Source organism: Poromitra crassiceps (genome assembly GCF_964638095.1).
Source record: "Poromitra crassiceps genome assembly, chromosome: 8".
In the NCBI taxonomy this organism is placed as follows: domain Eukaryota; kingdom Metazoa; phylum Chordata; class Actinopteri; order Beryciformes; family Melamphaidae; genus Poromitra; species Poromitra crassiceps.
In genome coordinates this window covers 37,455,711-37,480,710 of record NC_139629.1, presented here as the reverse complement: position 1 = coordinate 37,480,710, position 25,000 = coordinate 37,455,711, and the positions used below count along the sequence as shown (strand labels likewise).

Below are 25,000 nucleotides of genomic sequence, written 5' to 3'. Positions count from 1 at the left end.
AATGCGCTGAGCATGAGCGCCGCAGGCAGACCCTCGGCCAAGTAGGCTACGTTAACCAGCTGCAACAATCAGTCATGTTCTAGACCGGACCTTGCACCCATAATCATTTTACAGCGGGGCATTCAAAAATAAGGTGGATAAAAACGGAAAATAAAATATTGGGGGGAAAAGCTTTTATCGGCCGATACCTATGATACCTATGATACCTATGCCGATATCTTCATGTATCCCTAATGGCTGTGTGTGTGTGTGTGTGTGTGTGTGTGTGTGTGTGTGTGTGCGTGTGTGTGTGCGTGCGTGTGTGTGTGTGTGTGCGCGTGTGTGTGGGCAGCTGGAGGGCGATCCTTCAGTATGTGAACCAAAAACTTGGTGACACAACAAACACCTGTCTCAAGAATGGAAGCCATGAGTCATTTCAGGAGCCATATTTGTGTGTGTGTGTGTGTGTGAGTGTGTGTGGGTGCGCGTGTGTGTGTGTGCACGTGTGTGCGTGTGTGCATGTGTGTGTGTGTGTGTGTGTGTGTGTGTGTGTAGAGTGCAGGTGATGAGGATCTGGGGACTCCAGTCATCATAGCTCCTCCACACACTTGGCACTGCCAGTTGAAATGACACGCCGCACAAAAGCAAAACCAGCACAAATCAACAGAGTGGAAGGCGAGAATTCACATCCAACCCTGACAAGCTGTGACAGAAAAGAACACAGCAGCGGTTGCTGCGGTAGCGTATAATATATGCTGAAGTTTGATTTGTTTCTGTTCTTTTTAAATCCAGCGTATGTTTTGCATGAACACTGAGAGGCAGCAGGATTTCCTGCGTGAGTGGAGGTTTGGAGCAGCGGTGTCAAACAGAGTGCAGCAAACTGACACTTGTGTCCCGGCCGGGTTATGTAAGTGGTGTCATGGTCAATATACAGTATATACGCAGTGGATGGTGGGATAGAGGCATGGAGGGAACTGGAGAGAGAGAGAGACAGAGAGAGAGAGAGAGAGAGAGAGAGGGCACTATCATCGCAAAAGCGGTAATTTAGCGCTCGCGCATGTTTAACGCCGGGCGCAGCGCAAATTTAAGGCGTGCCCAAGCGCTTTGCTATTCCCCCTGCCGCGCTAAATGCCTGTGCCCTCAGCGCTAAAGCTTCAAATGGGCGTGTTTAAGTCAAGAATTATTCACAGGTGTGGCCATGCGCTGGCTGGGCGTTACATTAATCAAACCAATCAGATTCGCCTCTCTCATTCCCTTTAATACGGTTTACGCACAATCAAAACATTTTCACCTGCTGTATACTGTAAAGATAATGTATGCCCCTCCCCCTCTCTCTCCTAAAGATACTGTATGTCCCTCCCCCTCTCTCTCCTAAAGATACTGTATATCCCTCCCCCTCTCTCTCCTAAAGATACTTTATGCCCCTCCCCCTCCCTCTCTTAAAGATACTTTATGCCCCTCCCCCTCTCTCTCCTAAAGATACGTTATGCCCCTCCCCCTCTCTCTCCTAAAGATACTTTATGCCCTTCCCTCTCAGAGACAGGGCCATAACAATGGCAACAAACATCAGCAGTCAGCAAATCCATGGAAATCAATCCATCTCCAGCATACCCAACTGCCTGTGATGAGTCATGCTCAGTTAGTCATGTTGGTAGGTTAATTTAGATTTAATAGGCTGTGTTACCTTCAGGCTCAAATGTGTTTTGCGGTTCCAGATAATTTTTGTGTGTGACTCTTGACAGTGAAGGTTGCGGACGGACACGTGGTCTAAAGGAACGTGGAGACTGAAAAGGAAAACCAACGAGAGAAAAGAAAGCACAGCACAGCGCTAGAGGTGAGAGGCCGAGAAGCAGGAATGTGCGAGAGAGTGGGAGACGAGAGAGAGAGAGAGAGAGAGAGAGAGAGAACGTGTGATTCAGATGGAGGGGGGAGGGGGTGGTGGCTGTACTCGCGGTACTGAACACTGCTGCGGCATCACAGGCTACAGCAGCAGCAACAGTAATAATAACTGTCCACATTGAAAACCTCTGCTGATTCACTGAGGCAGATTATTGACGTTACTGACAGCCGCCTGGCCAGCGTGCCAATAACTTGTCGTGTGGAAAGAAAATGTCCTCCTCCTATTATTGTCCGCCAAAATTCTCTTCAGCTGTCAATACGCCAAGCTGCCAAACTCTGGAGGGGAAATAAAGGAGATTGTGGGCAGGAGAAATGTGGCGCCCCCACGTTAAGTTTTTACGTACTGCACGCCTCTCCTATTTGCCCCAGAGGTCCCCCGTCTGCTCCCCTGGCATTCAAACTGCAGTTCAACTCTGCCTCTACCATCTAATTATAGAGCCGCGCATTGTCATACAGAGAATGACCATGTCCTTTAGAGTCATTGTCATACAGAGAATGACCATGTCCTTTAGAGTCATTGTCATACAGAGAATGACCATGTCCTTTAGGGTCATTGTCATACAGAGAATGACCATGTCCTTTAGGGTCATTGTCATACAGAGAATGACCATGTCCTTTAGGGTCATTGTCATACAGAGAATGACCATGTCCTTTAGAGTCATTGTCATACAGAGAATGACCATGTCCTTTAGGGTCATTGTCATACAGAGAATGACCATGTCCTTTAGAGTCATTGTCATACAGAGAATGACCATGTCCTTTAGAGTCATTGTCATACAGAGAATGACCATGTCCTTTAGAGTCATTGTCATAGAGACAATGACCATGTCCTTCAGAGTCATTGTCATAGAGACAATGACCATGTCCTTCAGAGTCATTGTCATAGAGACAATGACCATGTCCCTTACAGTCAGTCATACAGAGAATGACCATGTCCTTCAGAGTCATTGTCAAATAACTGCAAGGCTTTGATGAGTCTCCTTTAGAGTGAAATATTTTGCACCTTTTCTAAAAGGTTGATAGCATCATAACAAGCTTTTCAGTCCAAAATCAGATTATGTTTGCTCCACTGATTCCATTATCCTTGTGTCCTCTGTGTGTGTCCTTCCTTACCTGGGCAGGAACTTGAGTTGGGCACTGAAGCTGGAATGACCCTGGATGAAGCCCGTCTTTGGTAGGATCTCCAGGTGCTTCCGCATCTCCGGACACACCTCAAACGTCAGCCTCAAGGCCGTGGCTGCTCTGTCATACAGAAGATGTGGTTTCATTAGCATCATGCTAATGCACCAGGTGCATTGAGTACCGCAGGAATGAGTCCAGAAGACCAGGATGTTAGCACCTCCGGCTCTTACGTGTCAAAGGCAATGGGATTTTTGTACGGGGATTTTGGTTAAATGCTTTAAATAAGGTCTGTGGTTAACAAAAACAGCAAAGTTTGTGTTCAGCAAGATAACCTTCACAAATGATTTTCGAAGCATAAATGTGTTTTCTTTTAAATGTGATTTCCAGAAAACGCTTCAAAAGTCATACAACAAGTAATGCAACAGTCTCTCACACTGGCGACAGCTGTGGCCAAAAAACTAATTCTGAAGGAATGGAAGTCCCCCTGTTCACCTTCTTTTCAATTGTGGTTGACAGACATTATACGGATGGAGAGACTTAAGCCCAATTTATGCTTCGTCTGCCGACACTTTTGAAACGGTCGCCGACAGAAATGAGGACTTGAGTCGACACTTTTAAATGTCGGCAATGTCGGCGAGCAGTGTCTGCTACCTGGTGAAATGTCTAGTGTTGCTGACTACTTCATAGTATCGCGCAAGTCTGATTGGCTATCTAGACGGCACGCGTCGTGACCAATTTCCCAGAGAGAGAGGAGGTGAGTTGTGTGGTTGTGTGCTGTTTATATGTGGATATTCCTGAGAACCAACTCACTTAAAAAATGTAGAACTATCTGGGACATGTTTCTAGCCTACCTCAATGAGGTTAGGGGCGGCGGGTGACTCGTCTGGCTGGTTCCTCATGCACCCCTTGCGTGGGACCCCATGCATAACATCTCTTACCAGCACCCTATCTGGCTGGGAGCCTGTTCCTTTGTTTTGTTCGTGTATTGTTCTAAGTAAGATTGAAAATAAAATATTGGAAAAAAAAAGAGTTGCTAATGTAATCATGTTGCACCTTGGTTTTATGACAGTAAAAAATAACCATAGATATTCAAGGTGCTTTTACCTTCTGGGCCCTTCTGGGCCAGCCTCGCATCACCATAAGCGATTCGACTAGGACAAAAAGAGACTTTGTGCTTGAGTGACACATACAGAAATTGCCTCGTATGGAGAAATGTACCCCAAGTACTCGTCATGTAGGTGACCCAATTTCCAAGAGTTCCAACAGATGGTTGTGCCCGTGGCTACAAGCTTCAGTTATAGCTGAGGCTGCTGATATAAATGGCTCGTCACCTTGGGAATTCTCCAACACCTCCAACCACAGCACGTGCTCGCACTGCCTCACACACCTCACCTAGTACAGTGCAAACATGCTGGGAGTGATCAGGGTTACTTTAAAAATGTAATCCCATACAATTACTAAATGCCTGTTAAAAATTGAACTGAGTAACATAATCCAAGTATCACAATATTAAAGTAATGGAACTGATTACTTTTGGATTACTTTTGAACACATTTCCTGCATTTGACTACTGGAGCATGCTCCTCAGGAGGAGATTTGTTGAAAAAACAGCTCTACTCATTTCAGACCTGATGTGTTGGTTACAGCAGGCTTCATATGTTATATGTTATAATATGCTTTATGTTGTTACAGCAGGTTTTCCGTGTCGCCTGTTTCTCATTCATAACAATACAAAGTGAAAAATAACAGCTGGTGCAACTGGCTGGCTGCAGACGATTATTTCACAAACTGCAGTGAGACCGGGTTGAACCAGAGTGGTGTTGTGTGAGGCAAGTCTTGTAATTTGTGTGCATCGTTCATTATTTTAAAATGTATTTACATTTTTACTAAATGTAACTGTAATCTTGATTACATCTTTTTTTCTGTAACTGTAAGGGATTACAGTTACAGTTTTTTTGTTTTTGTTTTTTTTTGGGGGGGGAAGGGGAGTAATCTGATTACGTAATATGGTTACATGTAATCCCTTACTCCCCCAGCCTGGGACTAATACGCATGTATGAACTGATGACGCTTTCATCCTCAAGGATACAAAGGTGACTGCTAAGGGAGTTGCGGCCAAATTGTGTGACGGTGCCAAACGTGCGCTGTGCTGCCTCCATTTTTCAATCCGCCCACTTCAATGAAGTGACCCACTTTGAATAGTGGGGTCAACCAGATGGTTTCTTTCCCCGAGGCAAGGACTCTCAGGGACACTCTGGGGATATGAAGTCACTATCTTTAGCCCACCCTAACGATAACCTTCAAACTGTTCTCGGAGGAATATTCGTGGATACATAATCATTTAGGGCAATTAGACATTTTAATTAGCAGGGGCAATTTCAGCTGATCCCATCATTTGTGGCCAGTTTAATAGTGATACAGGTTAAATGTATAATGTTTCTGTTTTACTGAGGCATAATATGACTAGTAATATCACAGAGGGTCCCGAATGGTAGTGAGTGAAACAAAGTGGGCAGACAAGCTGCAGAGATTTCTGTATTCAAAAACACAGGAGCAGGGTGAGGCTGTGTTTTTGTTGTTGTTTCAAGGCCCTCCTACCACACCAAGGTCTGTAGAAATATTATTTTAGACTTTATTACTTATCGGTAGGTTGTTCTGGTAAATTCGGCATGTATAGAATCCTCAACAGCTTGAATTTTAATGGACCAGACCATTTAGATTAAGACCATTAGCAGAAGATCGTCATCGTCATCCGACCAGTGACGACAACATGGCCTGCCCCCCGGAGGAAAGGACAAGCCTGGATGGGTTAAATGCAGAGGACACATTTCACCGGCCACCGTCGGCATGAGTGTGTGTTTGTGGCCGCATGCATGTGTTGGGTGTGTTCGTGTGACAATAAAAGACGGGCTTGTCCATCTACTAACTGTTTATTTATGCGCTGGGGAAGTGGTGTTACTTCACACATAAAATAGCGACTCCTTACCTTGGATTCGTTCCGAAAATCCACAGACAAGCGGAACCGTGGGAATGTCAGACTCTAAATCACAGTAAACATCCATTGAAACCTAGAGGGCACTCAGTAGAGTGCATACCTCCGCAAACCTTTCTACAAAATGTCATGGTGTTACATGAATACGTTTGGAAGTTAAGCGGCTTTTTGTGATTGGCCCTGAATATTAGGAGTGGAAAGTTAAACAGTTCGTCCTTGGCCCATGACCAACCTTTCTACAAAGTTTTGTGGTGGCGCCCCCTTTTGGCCAGTGGACGTGGAAAGTTAATCAGTTCGAACTAAGTTAGCCCATCACCTGCAAATCTGTTCATAACTTTTGGAGATATCTTGCTAACAAACAAACAAACAAACAAACAAACCAAAGTAAGCAGGGAGAAATTGAGGACAGGAGGCTTTGTGAAGGGACAAAAGCAGGTTGGTTTTGTTCCCAGCAGGTGCCAGACTATGAGCATTTGAAATGGAACACACTGTTCCACAAAAAAACTACATTCACTATATTCAAATCATTTGCTCACGAGCAGAAGTTACGTTTTTAAGAGGTGCAACCACTTCTTTGCGACGTGTCCATCCATCATTTAAAAAAATAAAATAAAAATGATATGTTTCACATAACGTTAAGTTGAAGTCGTTTTATTATTTTGGCCAGTGAATGTTTTGAAAAGCATTGTATTTATGTCTGCATCTGTAATGGAATGGTAAATGGTAAATGGACTGCATTTATATAGCGCTTTTATCCAAAGCGCTTTACAATGTGCCTACATTCACCCATTCACACACCGAGGGCGGCCAGCTGCCACGCAGGGTGCTGGCACAGCCATCAGGAGCAATTTGGGGTTCAGTGTCTTGCCCAAGGACACTTCGACATGCGGACTGGAGGAGCCGGGGATCGAACCACCAAACTTCCGATTAGTGGACGACCTGCTCTACCGCCTGAGCCACAGCCGCCCCATCTGTCAGTGGGGCATCACGATAAGAGTAGGCATAATCATGTGTTCATTCCACTACAGGAGAGACTTGATGGTCTTGATGGTGGGGGAAAATGTTCGGATATATCGGTATCAGTATCGGCATCGGCCAAAAGAGTTGGAAAATATCAGCAAAACATCCAATATAGTGCATCCCTACTGCCGTTCACTGATGCTGTCATGGTCATGTTGTCACATGGGCTGGTGTGCCAGTGCACCAGATGGCAGTTGTCACAAATCTCTTCCCCCCCACCCACCAAACCCTCCCACTTGTTCGACGGGACGGCGGACCGCACGCCTGCAAATGTTATTGCCCCCAGTGCCTTCTTAACCCCCCGCGTGCATCATAATGTATCACGTTCATAATCAAAAAGGATTTGCTTTTGTTCGCTCCCATTTAATGGAGCAAAGAGGATTGCCGGGGATCTGTGCTTACCAGTTGGTCCCTTTGACCTTGGGTTAGGTGCATTTATCAGCTAATACATCTCTTATTTTATTTTGTCTTTTATTATGCTCGGCCCACATGTTTGACAGAATTATTTCAATACCTGGCTTGGTTTAGAGCATTGTTGGGCAGTGATTTTCTTTTTCTTTTTTACCTTTATTTATACAGGGGAAGTCTCACTGAGAGCAATGTTCTGTTCTTCAGGAGTGCCCTGTTCACATTCACACACACATGACCACAGTCTGATCTCCTGGCCACTGATCAGCTCCACTGGAGCAGTTGGGGTTAAGGGCCTTGCTCAAGGGCACATCAGTGGTGGTAAGGGAGGAGCAAGCTCTGCCTTTTCACTTTCCCCACCCAGATTTATCCTGCCGGTCCCGGGGATTGAACCAATGACCTTCTTGTCACAAGCTCGCTTCTCTAACCATTGGGCCACCACTGCCCCAAAACATATTTTTTTATTTCATTAACAGAGCATGTGAACTTGGGCATTGGGGAAATTAATAATCCATCCACAAACAAAAACATTTCGGCAAAATACCCAAAAGCAGATTACCAACATTTTCTCCCCCCTTACTCATCGGAAGTATTTGGATGCATGCATAACACATTTGTTGAGACAAAATGTGATGAGCAACAACAAGAAATCAAACCACAAGCTATTAATGCTATTTAGGCTGTGAAAATTCTACCTGATCTGTAAAGGGGAAACTGGTGGGTACCCATTGAACCAATTTTCATTCAGATAAATTGGGCTGAGAGGTCAAGGGACCCCTTTGAAATAGTTTTCCCTCGCCAAAATTTAACCTATGTTCGGAGCGTTATTTAGCCCCTTACCGACAAGTTAGCATGTGATGCTTGGTACCAATGGACCACAGGATCTCCACTGTAGCTTTAAAAATGACTCTGCTACAGCCATTTGATTGCCCGCGAAAATCGTGAGTGTTGACAGACCACTAGCGCCCCACCTGCAGTACCTCCACGGCCCACAGTTTGGGAATCACTGTAGTAGAGTGAAAGTAGTTAACTGACTGACTGACTGACTGACTGACTGACTACCCAATTGATAATCTATCTTATCGTCATATCATATGCTATCATTCAAAGATCTGGAAAGAGAAGCTCCTGATTTATCCCCTGGTGTCTCGACTATTCATTGTAATTATTTGTTCAGATTTCTCGGTCAAGCCACCAGAAGCAGATTACAACCAGCAGGTGACAACAACCTCAGGCTGTGGGACCCACCTGCTTTGGACCATGATACTGTCTTGATAGAGGCGCTCGAACATGCAGATCTTCAGGTCAATGCTGGGCTCAAGCACCCATACAGGCACACTGCCCGCCTCGCCCCTCAACATCATAGGTATCTGTGAGGAGATTTATGATGTGAATGAAGCCATGTCCAATGTCTACAGATCAGAACATGAAAAACCATCAGGGCCTTCATGATATTGATGAAGATGCTATGTCTTACTGGTTTACTGCTTAAGTCAGAGAATTTGATGTGGAAGTCCAGCTTCGCCTCCCCTGGAATGGTTGGTGTGAACACGACCTCCAGCTTGATGCTTTCAAAAGGTCCGATCTCCCCCTCTCTCACCTACATCAAATGGGACAGGCAAACAGTGATTTTCAAAGACTTTGGTTTGTGAGACATTTACCTCTGATTATATCTGAACTCTACCTGCTCTCCATAATGGGTGTAGTTTTTTCCTCTATCTGCAGCCTTTGGTGTATTAGGTAGATATTTTGTGGTATATCTGTTTATTTTGGTCTTGCCTCCTTGAAAAAACAATGAATTCTATTAACTCATTGAGTGCCAGCCACTTTTGGAGAACGGACGCTCCCAGTGCCAGAGTTTTCAGAGCGTTTTCAGTGATTTCTCGAGGCCCACAGAATATTGTGTGATATTACTATGTAAACACCGAACACGCAAAAAGAACAAGGAGACTCTATTGTATCATCAGCAAAAAAAAGTTTATTGATACCATTTTCCGTTCTTTAGTTATGAGCGGGAGAAGATAGGTTGTTTTCAGCGTTTTCAGGCATTTCAAATTATAAGCTGAGATATTCAGCCTTTTGTGAAATGCAGCATTTCAAGCACATTCACTGACTCTAGATACGGTAATATTTTCTGATGTAGTGATGTGGTGTAGTTGTGTCCTGCCCTGCGTGCCCCACCCCCCCTCCCCCCCCTCAGCTGAAAACTCCTCCCCACACTAGTAACACACAGCCTCGCACCAAGCGTCTAGGAAGCCTGGGAAGCGCCGCCTCCCAGGCAGCGCAACATGGAGAAGCCACACGCGGACTGCAGTGAAAGGTTTGGCTTTTCAGTGTCGCGCTGCTGCTTTTCTAGCGGCTAATCATGTGGAGAAACTATGCTGACAGACAGACAGAGGCAGAAGGACTCAGTTGTGTGCGCGGATTGACTGTGTTCGCACGCACCGTCAGTTGCAGCCAGAACAATCTACATGGCTCTGGACTGCAGCATGAGCGGGTTCTCTTTCATCAAGGCTATTTCAGGCTGTGTATTCCTGACATTTCTGTAATCTGGAGAGCACTGTCGCCACCTAAGGGTTCTGTAAAATAGGTTATAGACCTCCAATAGCTACTATAGTTGTACAGGAGCTGCGGAAGGCTTTGATCGACGTCCCACCGTCAAAAAACGCATTGGACGTCGAAGGACGTCCGTGGCACTCTACGTCACTATTTAATTGGACGTCGAAGGACGTCCATGGCACTCAATGAGTTAAGTAGACAACTAAAACAACCAATTAACTTGGAAGAGAGATTCCCCAATACTATTCTAAATTGAGACTATGGTCATTTCACTGAGCTTAAATCAAAACAAGGCATCGGTGTGACATTGCTTAGAGGGCAAATTCAACTAATGAACTGACGGCGGGACATCCGCTCGTATTTCTCCAATCACCTGCATCGGCTCAAATTTCCTCCAATCACCTGCATCGGTTCAAACTTCCTCCAATCACCTGCATCGGTTCAAACTTCCTCCGGTCTGAAGCGTTTTGTTTGTTTGTTTTGTTTGTTTTGTTTTTGCCAACCTCCTTTGAGCAGGCTCTGTGGGTGTGAAGTACAGACTGTATATGATGCATTGGCAGAATGTAGAAGAGAAAGTCTGGCCTGAGAGACTAGGGGAATCTGGGAAGCTAATGATGAAACAAAGGTGTCGTCTGCTCCGTTACACAGCGACGAGGCCGTGAAGGCAATAAGCAAAAGAACGAGAAACAAAACAAAAAGCCTTTTCCCACAGCGGCCCTGCTTTCAAAGAATGGGGCCATAATAGCTCGCCTGATAATCCGCCATGGAAAGCACACGCCAGCCCTCATCCACACAATGTGAAGCAATCAGTCAAAATGACAATCTACAACCACAGCACATGTAACACACACACACACACACACACACACACACACACACACACATATATAAGCAGCGCAGAGGGAGAGGTGACGCACCATTACCGCCCACCACAGCGACGTAATGAACCCAGATCCACTCAACAGAACTCCACATGGGTCGGCGCCGGCGGGCACACATGACATCACCATTACCCCCCACCACAGAGACGTAATGAACCCGGATCAACTCGACAGAACATCAAATGGGCCAGCAGGCACACATGACATCATCATTACCCCCCACCACAGCGACGTAATGAACCCAGATCCACTCGACAGAACTTCACGTGGGCCGGTGCCGGTGGGCACACATGACATCAGGAAAGCAGGGAGGGACGTAATGTCTCTCCATTACGGGGAAACTACATGTATGGGGGGAGGTGGTGCAACCTAAGCAACATCAGCGCTGGCACTTTTCTATAGCAAATAAACAGCAGACAGTCCACAGATCTACACTGTCTCCAATCCACATCAGAACACCAGGGTTCCACTCATATGGGCTTTTAAAGGCCAATGCTGATATTTTTGGATGAAAGCTGGCAAAAACGTGCAAATGGTCATTATTTTACCTGAGGATTTTCATAAAAAGAATTATAATAATTACAAGTATTCAGTGATTAATCTAAGTTTCATACTGTGGAACATCTGAAATATGATGGAATACTAAAACTCTTTAGTAATACTTGTGTGGAATCTGAATCAACTTCGGTTAAGGGCTTCCCGTAGTTGGCAGTTGTTGGATAACGTTTGATTGGTGTGGCATGAGCATTAGCCATATATACCTTAGCCATATATACAGGTATATATATATAGTTTTTTTACCAGTTCCTGAAATTGAAGTAGTAATCTATTGTTACATTAGCAGTTAGTGGCAAATGTGTCACTGAGTAATCCTGACCTGTCCTAGAGTGAAGTCACTGGAGTCTGAGGTGCTCTGGTCCATCTGGGTTTCTACATCTGCAACAGCCTCTGGAACTGCAGGAGACACACACATGCACACACGCACACACACACGCACGCACGCGCACACACACACACACACACACACACACACACACACACACACACACACACACACACACACACACACACACACAAACACACACACACACACACACACACACACACACACACACACACAGAAAACATCACAGTTGGACTCGCTCCTGACTGAAATCTGTTTGATTTTCAGGGCTTGAAACTAGCAAAGTTTCTAGCTGTGTGTTGATGATGCTACGCTATGCGGCCGAGCAACAATAGAGAGATGCATTCTCATAGGGCAGGAGTCTTCATGTAATGTAGTAATTGATGTGTGTGTGTGTGTGTGTGTGTGTGTGCGTGTGTGTGTGTGTTTTACCTAGGTGCTCATGCTGCGAGGCCACTGAGAGCTCCTCACTCTCCTGCTTTGATGGGAGTTCTCCGCTGTTCTTCGACGCAGAGCTCTTCTGGTTGTCACATGATGTGTTTTGACTGCTAGACTCCTGTCAGCCAACACGCATGCACGCACGCACACACACACGCACGCGCGTGCGCACGCACACACGCACGCACGCACACACACACACACACACACACACACACACACACACACACACACACACAGTCGCAGCTTTTTAGACACGTGTATGGCCAGGCACTTTCTGTACATGTATGGCATATCCAATTATGGATGGTGGGGCGATATGGTTGAAATCAATATCACGATAATCATTAGGATCTTTCTCGATATCAATATATATCACAATATGGTTCATGTATGCAAAATCATGTTAAGTTCATCTCATTCGCTCCTCCACCAGTGCAGGTCGCCTCGCCCCTCCTTCGCTACGGGGGCTCAAAAGTCGCTCATCCCGATCTCGACTCTTCTCGTCCCTGGCACCTCAATGGTGGAACGAGCTTCCACCTTCGGTCAGGACTGCTGAATCACTGCCGATCTTTCGGAAAAGACTAAAGACACACCTTTTCAGGCTCCATCTGGGCCCTTCTTGATCTAACCTCGTCTCTCTCTTTCCTTATATATAAAAAAAAAAAAAAAAAAAAAAAAAACCCTAACCAACCTTGTACCACTAACCTAAACTTGTACCACTGTTCCTTCAGAAGCTGTAGTTGTCATAGACTGTGCTCCATAGTTGATTGTTCTATTGCAGACAGAAAAATGTGTTATTGTAAGTCGCTTTGGATAAAAGCATCTGCCAAATGACGTAATGTAATGTAATGTAATGATACAGTAATGTTACGTGTGACGTCAAACAAAACTGAATTATTCAAATAGTATTCCTTCCTACCATACCTAAATTTTAACACGTTCCCCGCCATTGACGCGATATCACGTCAACCTGTGTTTTCGCCGTCATGTGATAGATGGCGCTCTTGGCCACTTTATGACATGCTATCGTACTTCCGGAGTTGCACAGAAGCAACGGTTATTGTCCACCCAAACCAGCAAGGAGAGAAAAGCAACAATCTCTATCCAGGAATAAGCTTCATAAAACAGCTCCAGCCTGGTGCCTCAAAGCGCTGCAACGAACTCGGCACGCTGTTAGACGGACTCGTGACAGTCACAAAGCTGAAGGATTCTTTTCACCAGACACTGGTAAACGTACACAAGTCACTTCTCCTGTCAGGTAGATTAGTAATCCGGTTTGTGAGCCCTCACACCGTACAAATTGCTTGACATCATCAAATTTAGACAGTAGAAATGTGTCACAATCATCATATCATCACAGTATGATTCCGCAGAAAGACAACAAATGATAATACTGAATTATCGCCCAGCCCTATATATGATTCATACTTTTTTCATACTTCATTTTATACATTTCTGTTTTTAACTACTGAGCATGAAGAGAGCTGCGCGCTTGACATCGGTCCTAGTGATTCTTGCTTCTGGTGCGGCAGTCAGATAAGATACAGTAACAAGCAGTGGAGGACTCGCACACAGAACTATAAATAAACTATATTGCTGCCAATGTGTGCCGATCCTACAATAAAATGGATCTGATTTTTTAAGACTTTGTCTTGTCTATAGTTCTGTGTGCGAGTCCTCCACTGCTTGTTACTATGTTTTTAACTGGAAATGTCAGTTGTGTCCTCCCATTGATATTTCTTATATCTAATTGTTCTTTGATGTATCCTGTTACTACTCCCCACAGGAATTATTTCATTTCATTTCAACATTTAATCTTCAGCTGTAATCAAATCATCTCTCTAACGACTGCAGTCTGACCTGCTGTGTGTCAGTGGAGGCCTGCGATGGCACGTGGACGCGGCTAGTTTCTGGACTGAGACACATGGAGGTGTCCAGGCTGAAGAGGGTAGCCAGCGCCCCCCTGTTGGTCAAGGTGATAGTCCGTGAAATAGTCTGGCCCACCACGTGCCAACCAAAGTTAATGAGGTGGCTGTCGACAACAAGCTATGGAGAGAGAGGAGGCATTTACCAGGTTAGGGCTAGCACTGACAAGCTGACAGCTTAAACACATAATAGTGTTCTATACAATATTTGATTTTCCAAGTGACTGATATAAGTAAAGTAAAGAATATAAATAAATACATACATATTAATATTAATATTAAATAAATATTTAAAGTACAAGTAAAAAGTATATACAAGTACGGTATATATATAAGTAAAGCCTTTTAGTAAAAACTGGATATTAGCTAGTCAATGTTGTTCTATCTATCAGGGTAGGACAAACTAAAAGACATGAGACATGAGCACAGCAAGACATACAGCACTCATGTTTTGTAATGCATTGTGGGTAGCTACTGCATAATAAACAGGTGCTGCTACTACTCACGTCACATTTCTTTGTGGTGCATCTGATGGGCACAGAGAAGGGACCCACTGCTGAGGCAAACTGGACCTCTCCTTCCAGGTCCTCATTGATCTGCAGGGATCAAATGAGTGGACAATGTGTTGATTTCCCCCAAACGTATCTGGGCGCTCCAATGTTATTTTCAGTTACACTGAATTGACTAACTTCAACAAGAATGTTGGTCATTTTTGCAAAGACAATATGTTGGCGAACGGGTGAATTCAACAAAGATTATTATGCCGAAATGCCAATATTTTTTTTTTGCACGAACAGTTCAAAATTTAGTGCCGCCCACAACGGTGCCGATTGGCCCCAATCGATTTTCTAATCGAGAAATCGGCATCAGACAAAAAGCAACAAAAAGCATGTTGATGAATTAAGGAATGGTGGAGTAACTAACCATAGGTTGGAAAACAGCCTGCATGTCACAGGCCATCCCACTCGACAGACACCCAGGAGGCTCAAAGCTGAAACACAAAAAATACAAAATACAATTCGCATTTTTAATATAGCGCAAAATAAATAGCATAACCAGATATGCAACACAGAATGCTACTCAAATGGTAATACTAGTTACAATATCATGAGCTTGTCAGTATAATATTGTACACTTCAATTCAGCTAGAAATTACCCATCAAGGGTAACGTCATTCAGAGTGGCATATTTGATATTTCTGAAGAGCTATATCACAGGCTAATTTGCACAATGCTTATTATAATTTGACCATTACATAGCACACAATGTCGAAGCAATCATCGTTTGTCGGGAGGTTGAAAAGTGCGTGGGTGCATAAAGAGGTGGACGAGTGCACTCACGCCTGTGTGAGGCAACACTGTAACATCAAATGAAATACAAAGGAAACAATGTACTGTATTTATAGCAACACACAAAATGTATCTGCAGAACGTGCTGCATTCTACAAACGATCAGCAGCATTATAGTATATATACAAGATACAAGATACTTTATTAGTGCCATGCAACAATGTTGGTGGTCATTGTTTGGTACAGCATGGTGGCTCAGTTCCAGTGCAAAGAAAGAGACAAAACAAACACAACACCATAAGACATTATAACATGCACAGAGAAAACATACAAGCAGCAGAAGAGGTCCAGATGGGGGGCTAGCAGGGGGAGCTGAGTGTTCTGACTGCTGTTGGAAAGAAGCTGTTTTTGAAACAGGTGGTTTTGGTGGATATGGCCCTATAGTGCCTTCCAGAGGGGAGGAGCTGGAAGAGGTGGTGGGCTGGGTGGGAGGGGTCACTGGTGATTTTTGCTGCCCGGTTAGAGGTGTGTTTTATGAATAATGAGTTGACTGGGGGGAGGTCACGCCCGATGATGTTGGAGGCTTTGGTGACGATACGGTCCAGTTTCTTTGTGGAGTGACGGTCTAAACTCCCATACCAGACAGTGAGAGAAGATGTGAGGATGCTTTCTATGGTGGCTTTACAGAAGTATGAAGTAGAATGTATGTATATATACAGCCGCTGAAGTTAGATGAATCTCTCTGGAGGGAAGTGGATAGGCAGGAGAAGGTCGGGGGCAAAGGTCAACTAACCGGTGGGAAGAAAGAGCTATTGTCCTTCTGAAAACACTGCAATGCCAAACAGAATAGTTTGGAGTTTCAGATTCCTTAATTAGCCGAATTATATTATATTTGTACCAGAAGAAACCAGACGTTAATTTTCAGAGGCGTGGGAGGAGTATGAGCTATCTTAAAGCAACATGTGTTTCTCAGAGCACATGTCAACTCCAACCCTGGTGCTGCCCCAAGGCACTTCAAACCAACATGTGTTTCTCACAGCACATGTCAACTCCAACGCTGATGCTGCCCCAAGGCAGCCCTGTCAGAGATACAAGAGGTGAGCCGATCAATATGAGTGTAGCAGGCAGTGAGCCAGAGAGGTAGGAAGGCAAAATTCAATAGATACACAAGGGCAGAGTATGCAACAAGACACACAATTAGCAAACAGCTATAGTTCCTGAATATAAAGGGTGCCAAACCACACTGTTATTATGTCTTGGTAACTGTATTATCCTGGTGCAAAGTGAAAGTGTAATGTGTCAGCAATCATCTGTACAGCAGGGTGGGAATTACATGGAGGCCATCAGGCCATGGCCTCCGTTGCCCCTCCCTCTGGCCGTGATGCCCTGAGATCCCTAAGTCCACCTTGGCAGTAGCCCTGCTACCAGCCTGCTACTGTCAGTTGCTTTAAAAGCGTTAGATTAGAGTGAATCTGGTGAGCATTATAAATGTCACTTTGCGCTTACACCAAAATTGTGTGTGGATTTGACTGTAATCTTCACTTCCAGCTTCAAGAAAGGAAATCTGACGGAAAAATAAGTAGAGCAGTTCACATGGGACTAAACGCCATGTGAAAACCGAAACTTGGTGGAGCGCTATATAAAGGGCTGCAAACGAGGCCATAGTGTACAGTATATCCAGTGCAGTAGAGTAAAGCGATGAGACCATGGCTGTGTTACTGACTATGCTGTGTGCTGCTCTTGTCCACGTCTCCTACAGTAAATCAATCAGCACTTTCAGTTCAACAGAGCTGAAACACCCTCACACTCTTTAGCCTCTTCTGAAATCTATAACGCACGATCAAAAAACACTGATCATGGATGTAACGAATATCACATAAAAACTATTATTTTGCTGTCTATCTGTATTCCTAGTAGCTACAACATGTTAAATATTTCTGTTGTTTAATTAATTATATTATTGTTTCTAAGTTTCTTTTTTCATCTTGTTTCCCCCTCTGGATTTTTCTCCCATTTTCTCCCCAATTGTACTTGGCCAATTCCCCCAGCTGACCCGGTCTGCCGATCTGGTGAAGAGTTGTAGACTAGCACATGCTTCCTCCGATACATGTGCAGGACTTTCACCGGCAGGACGTAGGAGGATCATGCTATTCCCCCCAGTCCCCCCCCGAACCGACCAGAGGAGGCACTACTGCAGCGACCAAGAACCACACCCCACTGGCTTCCCACCCACAGACATCGCCAATAATTGTGTCTATAGGAAGGTCTGACCGTGCCGGAAGTACCACTGTAAGTAACGCCTGTTTCTGATCAGTTTCAGTACCACCGTTCACTATCATCTCAGGCTTTATCTCACGACTCAGCTCAGAAACACACAGAGGGATGTCTCTACTGTTCACTATCATCTCAGGCTTCATCTCACGACTCAGCTCAGAAACACACAGAGGGATGTCTCTACTGTTCACTATCATCTCACGACTCAGCTCAGAAACACACAGAGGGATGTCTCTACTGTTCACTATCATCTCACGACTCAGCTCAGAAACACACAGAGGGATGTCTCTACTGTTCACTATCATCTCAGGCTTCATCTCACGACTCAGCTCAGAAACACACAGAGGGATGTCTCTACTGTTCACTATCATCTCAGGCTTCATCTCACGACTCAGCTCAGAAACACACAGAGGGATGTCTCTACTGTTCACTATCATCTCAGGCTTCATCTCACGACTCAGCTCAGAAACACACAGAGGGATGTCTCTACTGTTCACTATCATCTCAGGCTTCATCTCACGACTCAGCTCAGAAACACACAGAGGGATGTCTCTACTGTTCACTATCATCTCAGGCTCTATCTCACGACTCAGCTCAGAAACACACAGAGCACAGAGGGATGTCTCTACTGTTCACTATCATCTCAGGCTTTAGCTCACGACTCAGCTCAGAAACACACAGAGGGATGTCTCTACTGTTCACTATCATCTCAGGCTTTAGCTCACGACTCAGCTCAGAAACACACAGAGCACAGAGGGATGTCTCCTTGTCAGCCAGTTATTTGCAATACATGGCAGGAATCTTCCCAAAACACTGCTTCTTCTGAGTGGCTTTTCAGCAAGTCTGCCAGCCTGGGCCGTGGCAGTCCTCCTTTGTCCCAGCAGAGAAAAGATACAGCAGAGCCTTTTCCTGGCAAACACAACTAGGCTGGAGCGGCGGCAGCGGCGGCGGCGGGGTACGGGAGGCCATTTTTAGAAATTCAGGGGGCGTGCAGGGAGCCATGCGCTGGTGAGGAAGAAGCCCAGTGTGCTCCTGGTTCACGTTTCTCACTCTCTCGCTGTCCAACATGTTTTCAGTGCAGGATTTGCAGTGGTCATAGTTGCTGGGGAGCTATGGACCAAAAATCATATCTTGGTATGTTTAGGCTGAATGGCGATACACGACGTACATCTTGGTATTTTCTACCAAATGGGTAAAATGTTCAGTTGTAAGTCAAAGCCACATGTGAGACGTCACAAGCACTTTTATTAAAACAAGAAAGTTCCAAACAGCCAGCTGGACAAAAGAATGCCTAAGCCCTCCTTTTCTTTATTTTCTATTTCTACTGTTCCTCAAATTGAAAAGAAGCAGAAGAAGATCCTGCAGACAGACAGATGGACAGACAGACAGACAGAAAGAGAGAGACAGACAGACAGAGAGACAGACAGTCAGACAGAGCGACAGACAGACAGAGACAGACAGTCAGTCAGACAGACAGACAGACAGTCAGACAGACAGACAGACAGACAGACAGATGGGGCGAACATAACCAACTGTTGGCAGAGGTAAAAATATTTTTTTATTCTGATCATTTTATCTTGTGGTGCCTTCTGGTTAGAGTTGTTTTAATTCACTTTATGCGTTTGATATTTGTGTTTGACTTAATTCTTAATGCATTTGCATCTGGCAAACAACTTTCAACAAATGCTACTTATTCCTTTCAAAGGTCTTAGCTGATGAAGACTGTGATGCACAATTGATTTCACTACTGTTGACAAAAATGTACAATTGTAAGTGACTTTGGATAAAAGTGTCTGCTAAATGACATAATGTAATGTAATGTAATGTAATGCAATGGATTATTATTGAATAGAAACAGAAGAGTGAAGAGAGATTGATGCTGAAATGCATTCAGTACTGTAGCAGAGAAGAGAGAAGAGAGAAAGGAGAAGGTGTGAGTGAGTATGTGCTGAGTAGAGGAGTAGAAAGTGATGCGTTGGGACAAGCCGTACAGCACCGAGGGCTCGGGGACAGTGACAGTAGCTTCCAGGTGACCCTGCTGCTGTAGCCTGAGAGACTGTTGGCTCAACCAGGCACAAAGAAGAAGAGAGGTGGGAAAGTGACCAGTAACACAGATAATGTGCTGGGCCCGTGGGCTGCTGGCAGGCTGAGAGAGAGGGAGAGCGAGAGAGAGAGAGAGAGAGAGAGAGGAGGAAAGAGAGAGGGGGAGAGAGAGAGAGAGAGAGAGAGAGAGAGGAGAGGATAGAGAGGAGGAAAGAGAGAGAGGGAGGAGAGAGAGCGAGGAGGTGAGAGTGAGATTGGAGAGGAGAGAGAGAGCGAGAGAGTGGAGAGAGAGCGATATAGAGAGGTGAGAGCAGAGAGAGAGAGAGAGAGAGAGGAAAGCGATATAGAGAGGTGAGAGCAGAGAGAGAGAGAACAGAGAGATAGAGGAGAGAGAGGGAGAGAGAGAGAGGAGAGAGAGAGCTAGCGGAGACGTAGACTGACTCATTGCACGGAGTCTCATTAGAGGAGTGCGTGAGCGTGCTGATGTGGGAGGATCGGCTCTGCCTTCACGTCCACCTCGTCTTCTTTTCAAACGACAACAACAAGTGAATGCACAGGCAAACTGTTTGACACGGAGGGTTTCAATCTAAAATGCTATATGATTGAATTGAATAAGCATTAGTCAATATTTTAAATAATTATGGCGATTCCATCCTCAAAATGTATATCTGCTGTGTTCTCATGCAAATAAAATTGTGTTATGTTTTTTTTTTCTATTGCTGATTGAGGCCATCGCATAAAGCGACAACTGACTAAGCATTCCTGACTGACAGCCTGAATTTGGTTCATGATGCCTTCAGCTGCGCTTCCCCACTCTGTGGGAAAATTGACAATCAAATGGATTAGCACTTTAAAACAGCTGAGATTTTACTTGACTCTCTTCCATAATGAGTCGTACTTTCACGTCATATAAGTTATAAGTGCACTTTCAGTACTAAGAGTGCACTTTCAGTACTAAGAGTAGTACTGAAAGTGTGACTTCCAATGGTGAATATCTCCATCTTTTTGGAAAGACAACTTACTTGATAGAGATAAAGTCCACCAGCTGGGTGGAGACTCCCAGGAGTCTGCAGTGGTTTGTGGAGTAGCTGATGTTCCTCAGGATGATCTTCTTCTTGTATGTTTTCCCTATATCAAAGTCCTGCAACAGCACATCTCAAGTCTCTTAATATTGTCATCCATTAAAGGGATAGTTCAGATTTTTTGATGTGGGGTTGTATGAGATTTGCTAACAATCAGTGTGTACTACATGCAATAGAATGCAGGCAGCACGGTCCCAGTTTGGAGAAATCGAGACCGGCCACACGTCAGGCAAGTAGAGCTGTCTGCTGAGTGTGAAAAGGGTCACGAGCAAAAATGTAAGAAACAACAACAAAAAACACAATGCTCCCATACTGTTCACCTGACCTAATCCAAGTCTCCACAAGCCCTGAGATGCCAAGTTGACTTGAAAATACGTCATTTACACCATCTTTTTAGCTGAAATCTGCACTGTAGCCAGGTGCTCCAGGTTCCAGTGGCACATTGCTATATTTCAGATAAAAACAGGGTCCGCGCTGGCTGCATTCTACTGTACTGTATGTAGTACACTGACTGTCGACATGTAGCCTACAACCCCACATCAAAAAATCTGAACTATCCCTTTAAGAAAGGTTACATAAAGACAAAACAACACTTGAAGATTACTTTAATTGTTGGTGATATTTACTTGAAAAATACTAAATGAAATAATTCATAATAAATATATGTTCATTAGAAATTATTGGTCATGAATAATAAGGAAACATATTGTTATTTAGGTTGATGAAACAAAGGTCTTCGGGCATACTATTTAAAAATATGTTCTCACTGAAAACAAAGTTGTTTGAAAAACGTGATCATAGAGCAAGCTTTTCTGGCAAGGTTTCAACATTAACCAGTCAAACCTGGTCAGATGACCTGCCCTCAGGCCCAAATATTGGTCCAACTGCTACTAAATAAAACATAGCTTGGAAATAATGATTCCTGTTATAGAACTCTAGCAAGCCAGCTAGCCGATACAATGTTACAATTATTAAATTGTCAGTAGCAGAGGTCAAGCTAGCTCGTCAATACAATGTTCCAATTATTAAACTGTCAGTAGAAGAGGAGGTCAAGATAACAGCGATTGCAGCAATAAGTTATTTCATCCATTTCCCTGAATTTGTCAGTTCCTCTTGCCATTTGCCAATTGCCCTCTCTATTGCCCAGTTGCTTGTACACATTTCCCATTGCTGCCAAATTTGCCCCCAAAGTTGCCTCAAAAATATGCCTTTGTGTCATCAGCTGAAGTTGTACTGAAGCATTAGCGTGGTACCTTGAAGAGGATAACCTCTGGTTTACTGATGAATGGCGGTCCTTTCAACTCTTTCCGACAAACGGCTTTTTTAGGTAAGTTGAGCTTCGCAGCAGCTATCAAAGGCACTTCCTGCTTTGCTTCTTCTTGCAGCAACTTAGCCTTCTCATCCAAGCTCTTCTGTAACATAGAGAGAGAAGCAACAGCGACACTATTCATGTAATTTTCAATTATCGCTATGATGCTGCTGCCAAATCAATAATCATAACATAACATCAATAAGTCAAACTTCACTTGATTGATTGATTGACTTTATTTGGTGAATGTCAACATACACAGTGACACACACTGACATAATAGCCTTTCGGTAGAAACACAGCACTGGGTGGAAGAAGGGCAGATCGGCAGGACAAGCTTTCGAGGAAAATAGAGTACCACAGGAGTGAGTCTGGAAGACCCGGATGTTAGCACGTCCGGTTCCTACGTGTAAAAGGGATTTTTGTATGGGGATTTATGCTTGAAATAAGGTCTGTGGTTAACAAAATTTTATGAAACTGAACCTTATGTTCAGCAAGATAATCATCACAAATGAGGACCACTTTTATTATTTTCAAAGCGTAAATGCGTTTTCTTTTACACAATTTCCAGAAAATGCTTCAAAAGTCATAAAAGAGAATCATTTATTTTTTCCTTATTTTTTTTGTAAGACTTTAGAAATAAGTGTTCATTAACTAATGTTAACTACTGCATTTACTAACACGAATTAAAGGAGAACTTCACCGAAAAACAATGATGATTTCATCTGCACAAGCGTCAAACTAAATGAATGGCTGAAAAACGGTTTACAGTCTTCGGATACGTGTGAGATCATGTACAAAATCAATCAGCATTGTTTTTCGGTGAAGTTCTCCTTTAAGCATGAACAAAGGTTGCCTTTTTAGTTAGTTAGTATTTCATAATGGATTCCAACATGACTCTGAGAGGGCACTAATGTGATGGGTACTTAGTAGAAAGCTAATGTCGAAACATAACTGTCCCAGCAGATTTAAAGCACATCGCTTCAGTATGATGTTCAGAGTGATTTAGTTTATGTAATAATTGGTCAATCCCAAGATTCTCTGTGACCTGGGTGAGATAGATAGATAGATAGATGTTATGATTCTCTGTGACCTGGGTGATATAGATAGATAGATGGATAGATAGATCTTTTGCTAAAATGTTGTATAATTTGTTGATTAAAAGACACACACACACACACACACACACACACACACACACACACAAGTATTGCATGTTCATCTTCATCCTCATTCTCACCCTCATGCATCTTTGCTTTGCTACATTGTTGAAGGCACAGCAGACATGACAATGGCAGTCTATCATTTCCTGCAGCAACGTAAAGCACTAAGAAAGTGTGTTGAGAATGAGGCCATAGCCCTTGATGAGGGCATCGCTCTGATCTGTATGTTAGGAGGGAGGATCGTTTCCACTTCACTTCCACCACGTCACTCGCTGCTCGGGGCTTTGAGCCGTAAAGCCGTGTTCACTTGGAGGCCTCAAAGGCATGGTGCAACGAGAAGTGATGCCTGTCCACACGCATTCAGAGCTTTGGGAGGAGGAGGGATGAGACTGAGAGAGATAAGTCACTTCTACAACAGAGAGCTAGGAGTGATGGATATGATGCAGAGTGCAGTGTTGTAGTACTCGAGTCCAATTTTCAGGACTCGTGACTCGACTTGAACTTGGACTTGAGCATTCGTGCATTTTTTTTGATTGAAATGACACAGTAGGCTATTGAAAAATGCTGCACTGTGTCTTTTGGAGTGCTGCCAAATTGTCATGAATAATAAGCGCGGAGAAGTTGCTGACATACTGCACAAAGACAAATTCCTCGTTTGTAATATGATTACTCACTGTAACTGTGTTTCCATTACAGTTTTTCGCAAAATAATTGCGATATTTCTACAACTTCGACAATGTACAATTGCGACTTGTAGGCATTTCCATTGAAGTTGAATTTGAGTGACGGCGCACACACCTGAACGCAATTCCCCGTTACCAGCAGCTGCCACAGTGATTACGCATGGGGATCTGCCCCATATCCCATCCCCTGCATGCTCAAATCCAACCAATGGTCAATGCAAATCACAACATGAAGTTACAACGCATATAGCCTAAACGAGCCTGATTATCAATTCAAAAGAAAATGAGTGGCAACATGTTACTGGCTGCGGTGAATGCAGTGAGCGCAGACAACAGACAGAGGAAAAAAGGTAGCCTAATACAACTGGTCCGATTTAGAGATGGAGGGGGGAAAAGGCTGATTTGTGCCGTGCAATAATCAGAATGTCGTGTATTATAATCATAACATTGCACCTGAAACGTGTGTAATGTATTACTCACAGTCACTGTATTCACTTCAGTCAGCAGCACCGCACCGGTGTGTGCTTTGCATCCCCTCATCTCGCCACTCAAATGCGCGCACACAGGCAGCCTGTCACCATGGACCGATTTCTGCCATTAAAATCTATTTTCCCCGGCTCCGCTTTTGCACAACACTCGTCTTTCTGCTAGGTAGCGTTGCTTCAAAGTTTTCCACTTGCTGCGGAGATTTTGCCACGGCTTATCAAACCTTACTTACCGAACTTATTTTCCGCTCCTTTTCCAAAGGAGAAGATGGGTCACATGACGTGCAAATGCGGAAAATGTGTTTCCATTACACTTTTGCGATAAACTGCTATATCGACACGTCTGAAAAACCACCTCATGAGAGCGCAAAAACGTTTTGCGATATTTGGGAGGTTTTTCGAAATTTACGTGTTTCCATTACCCAATTTCTATTGCGATATTTAGATTTTGCGCATTTCTGAGGATAATGGAAACACGACTTATGGCTATGAGAATTATCTTGAATATTGAAAAAATATTTCTTCTTATTCTTAGTATTATT

At 44.1% G+C, this 25,000-nt stretch overlaps 1 protein-coding gene across 1 annotated transcript in view; it reads right to left on the bottom strand.

The window, feature by feature from the left end:
* The window catches only part of cfap74 (cilia and flagella associated protein 74), a gene marked incomplete at both ends in the record, with an annotated part of 52,314 nt that overhangs the window by 19,421 nt on the left and 7,893 nt on the right, over positions 1-25,000 (bottom strand). Inside the window, 10 exons of the mRNA XM_083641196.1 lie at positions 2,992-3,120; positions 8,669-8,790; positions 8,898-9,020; positions 11,738-11,814; positions 12,197-12,320; positions 14,066-14,251; positions 14,637-14,726; positions 15,055-15,121; positions 20,759-20,877; positions 22,072-22,230. Coding sequence (XP_083497322.1) covers positions 2,992-3,120; positions 8,669-8,790; positions 8,898-9,020; positions 11,738-11,814; positions 12,197-12,320; positions 14,066-14,251; positions 14,637-14,726; positions 15,055-15,121; positions 20,759-20,877; positions 22,072-22,230 — 1,196 coding nt within the window. The remainder of the gene's footprint in view (positions 1-2,991; positions 3,121-8,668; positions 8,791-8,897; positions 9,021-11,737; positions 11,815-12,196; positions 12,321-14,065; positions 14,252-14,636; positions 14,727-15,054; positions 15,122-20,758; positions 20,878-22,071; positions 22,231-25,000) is intronic.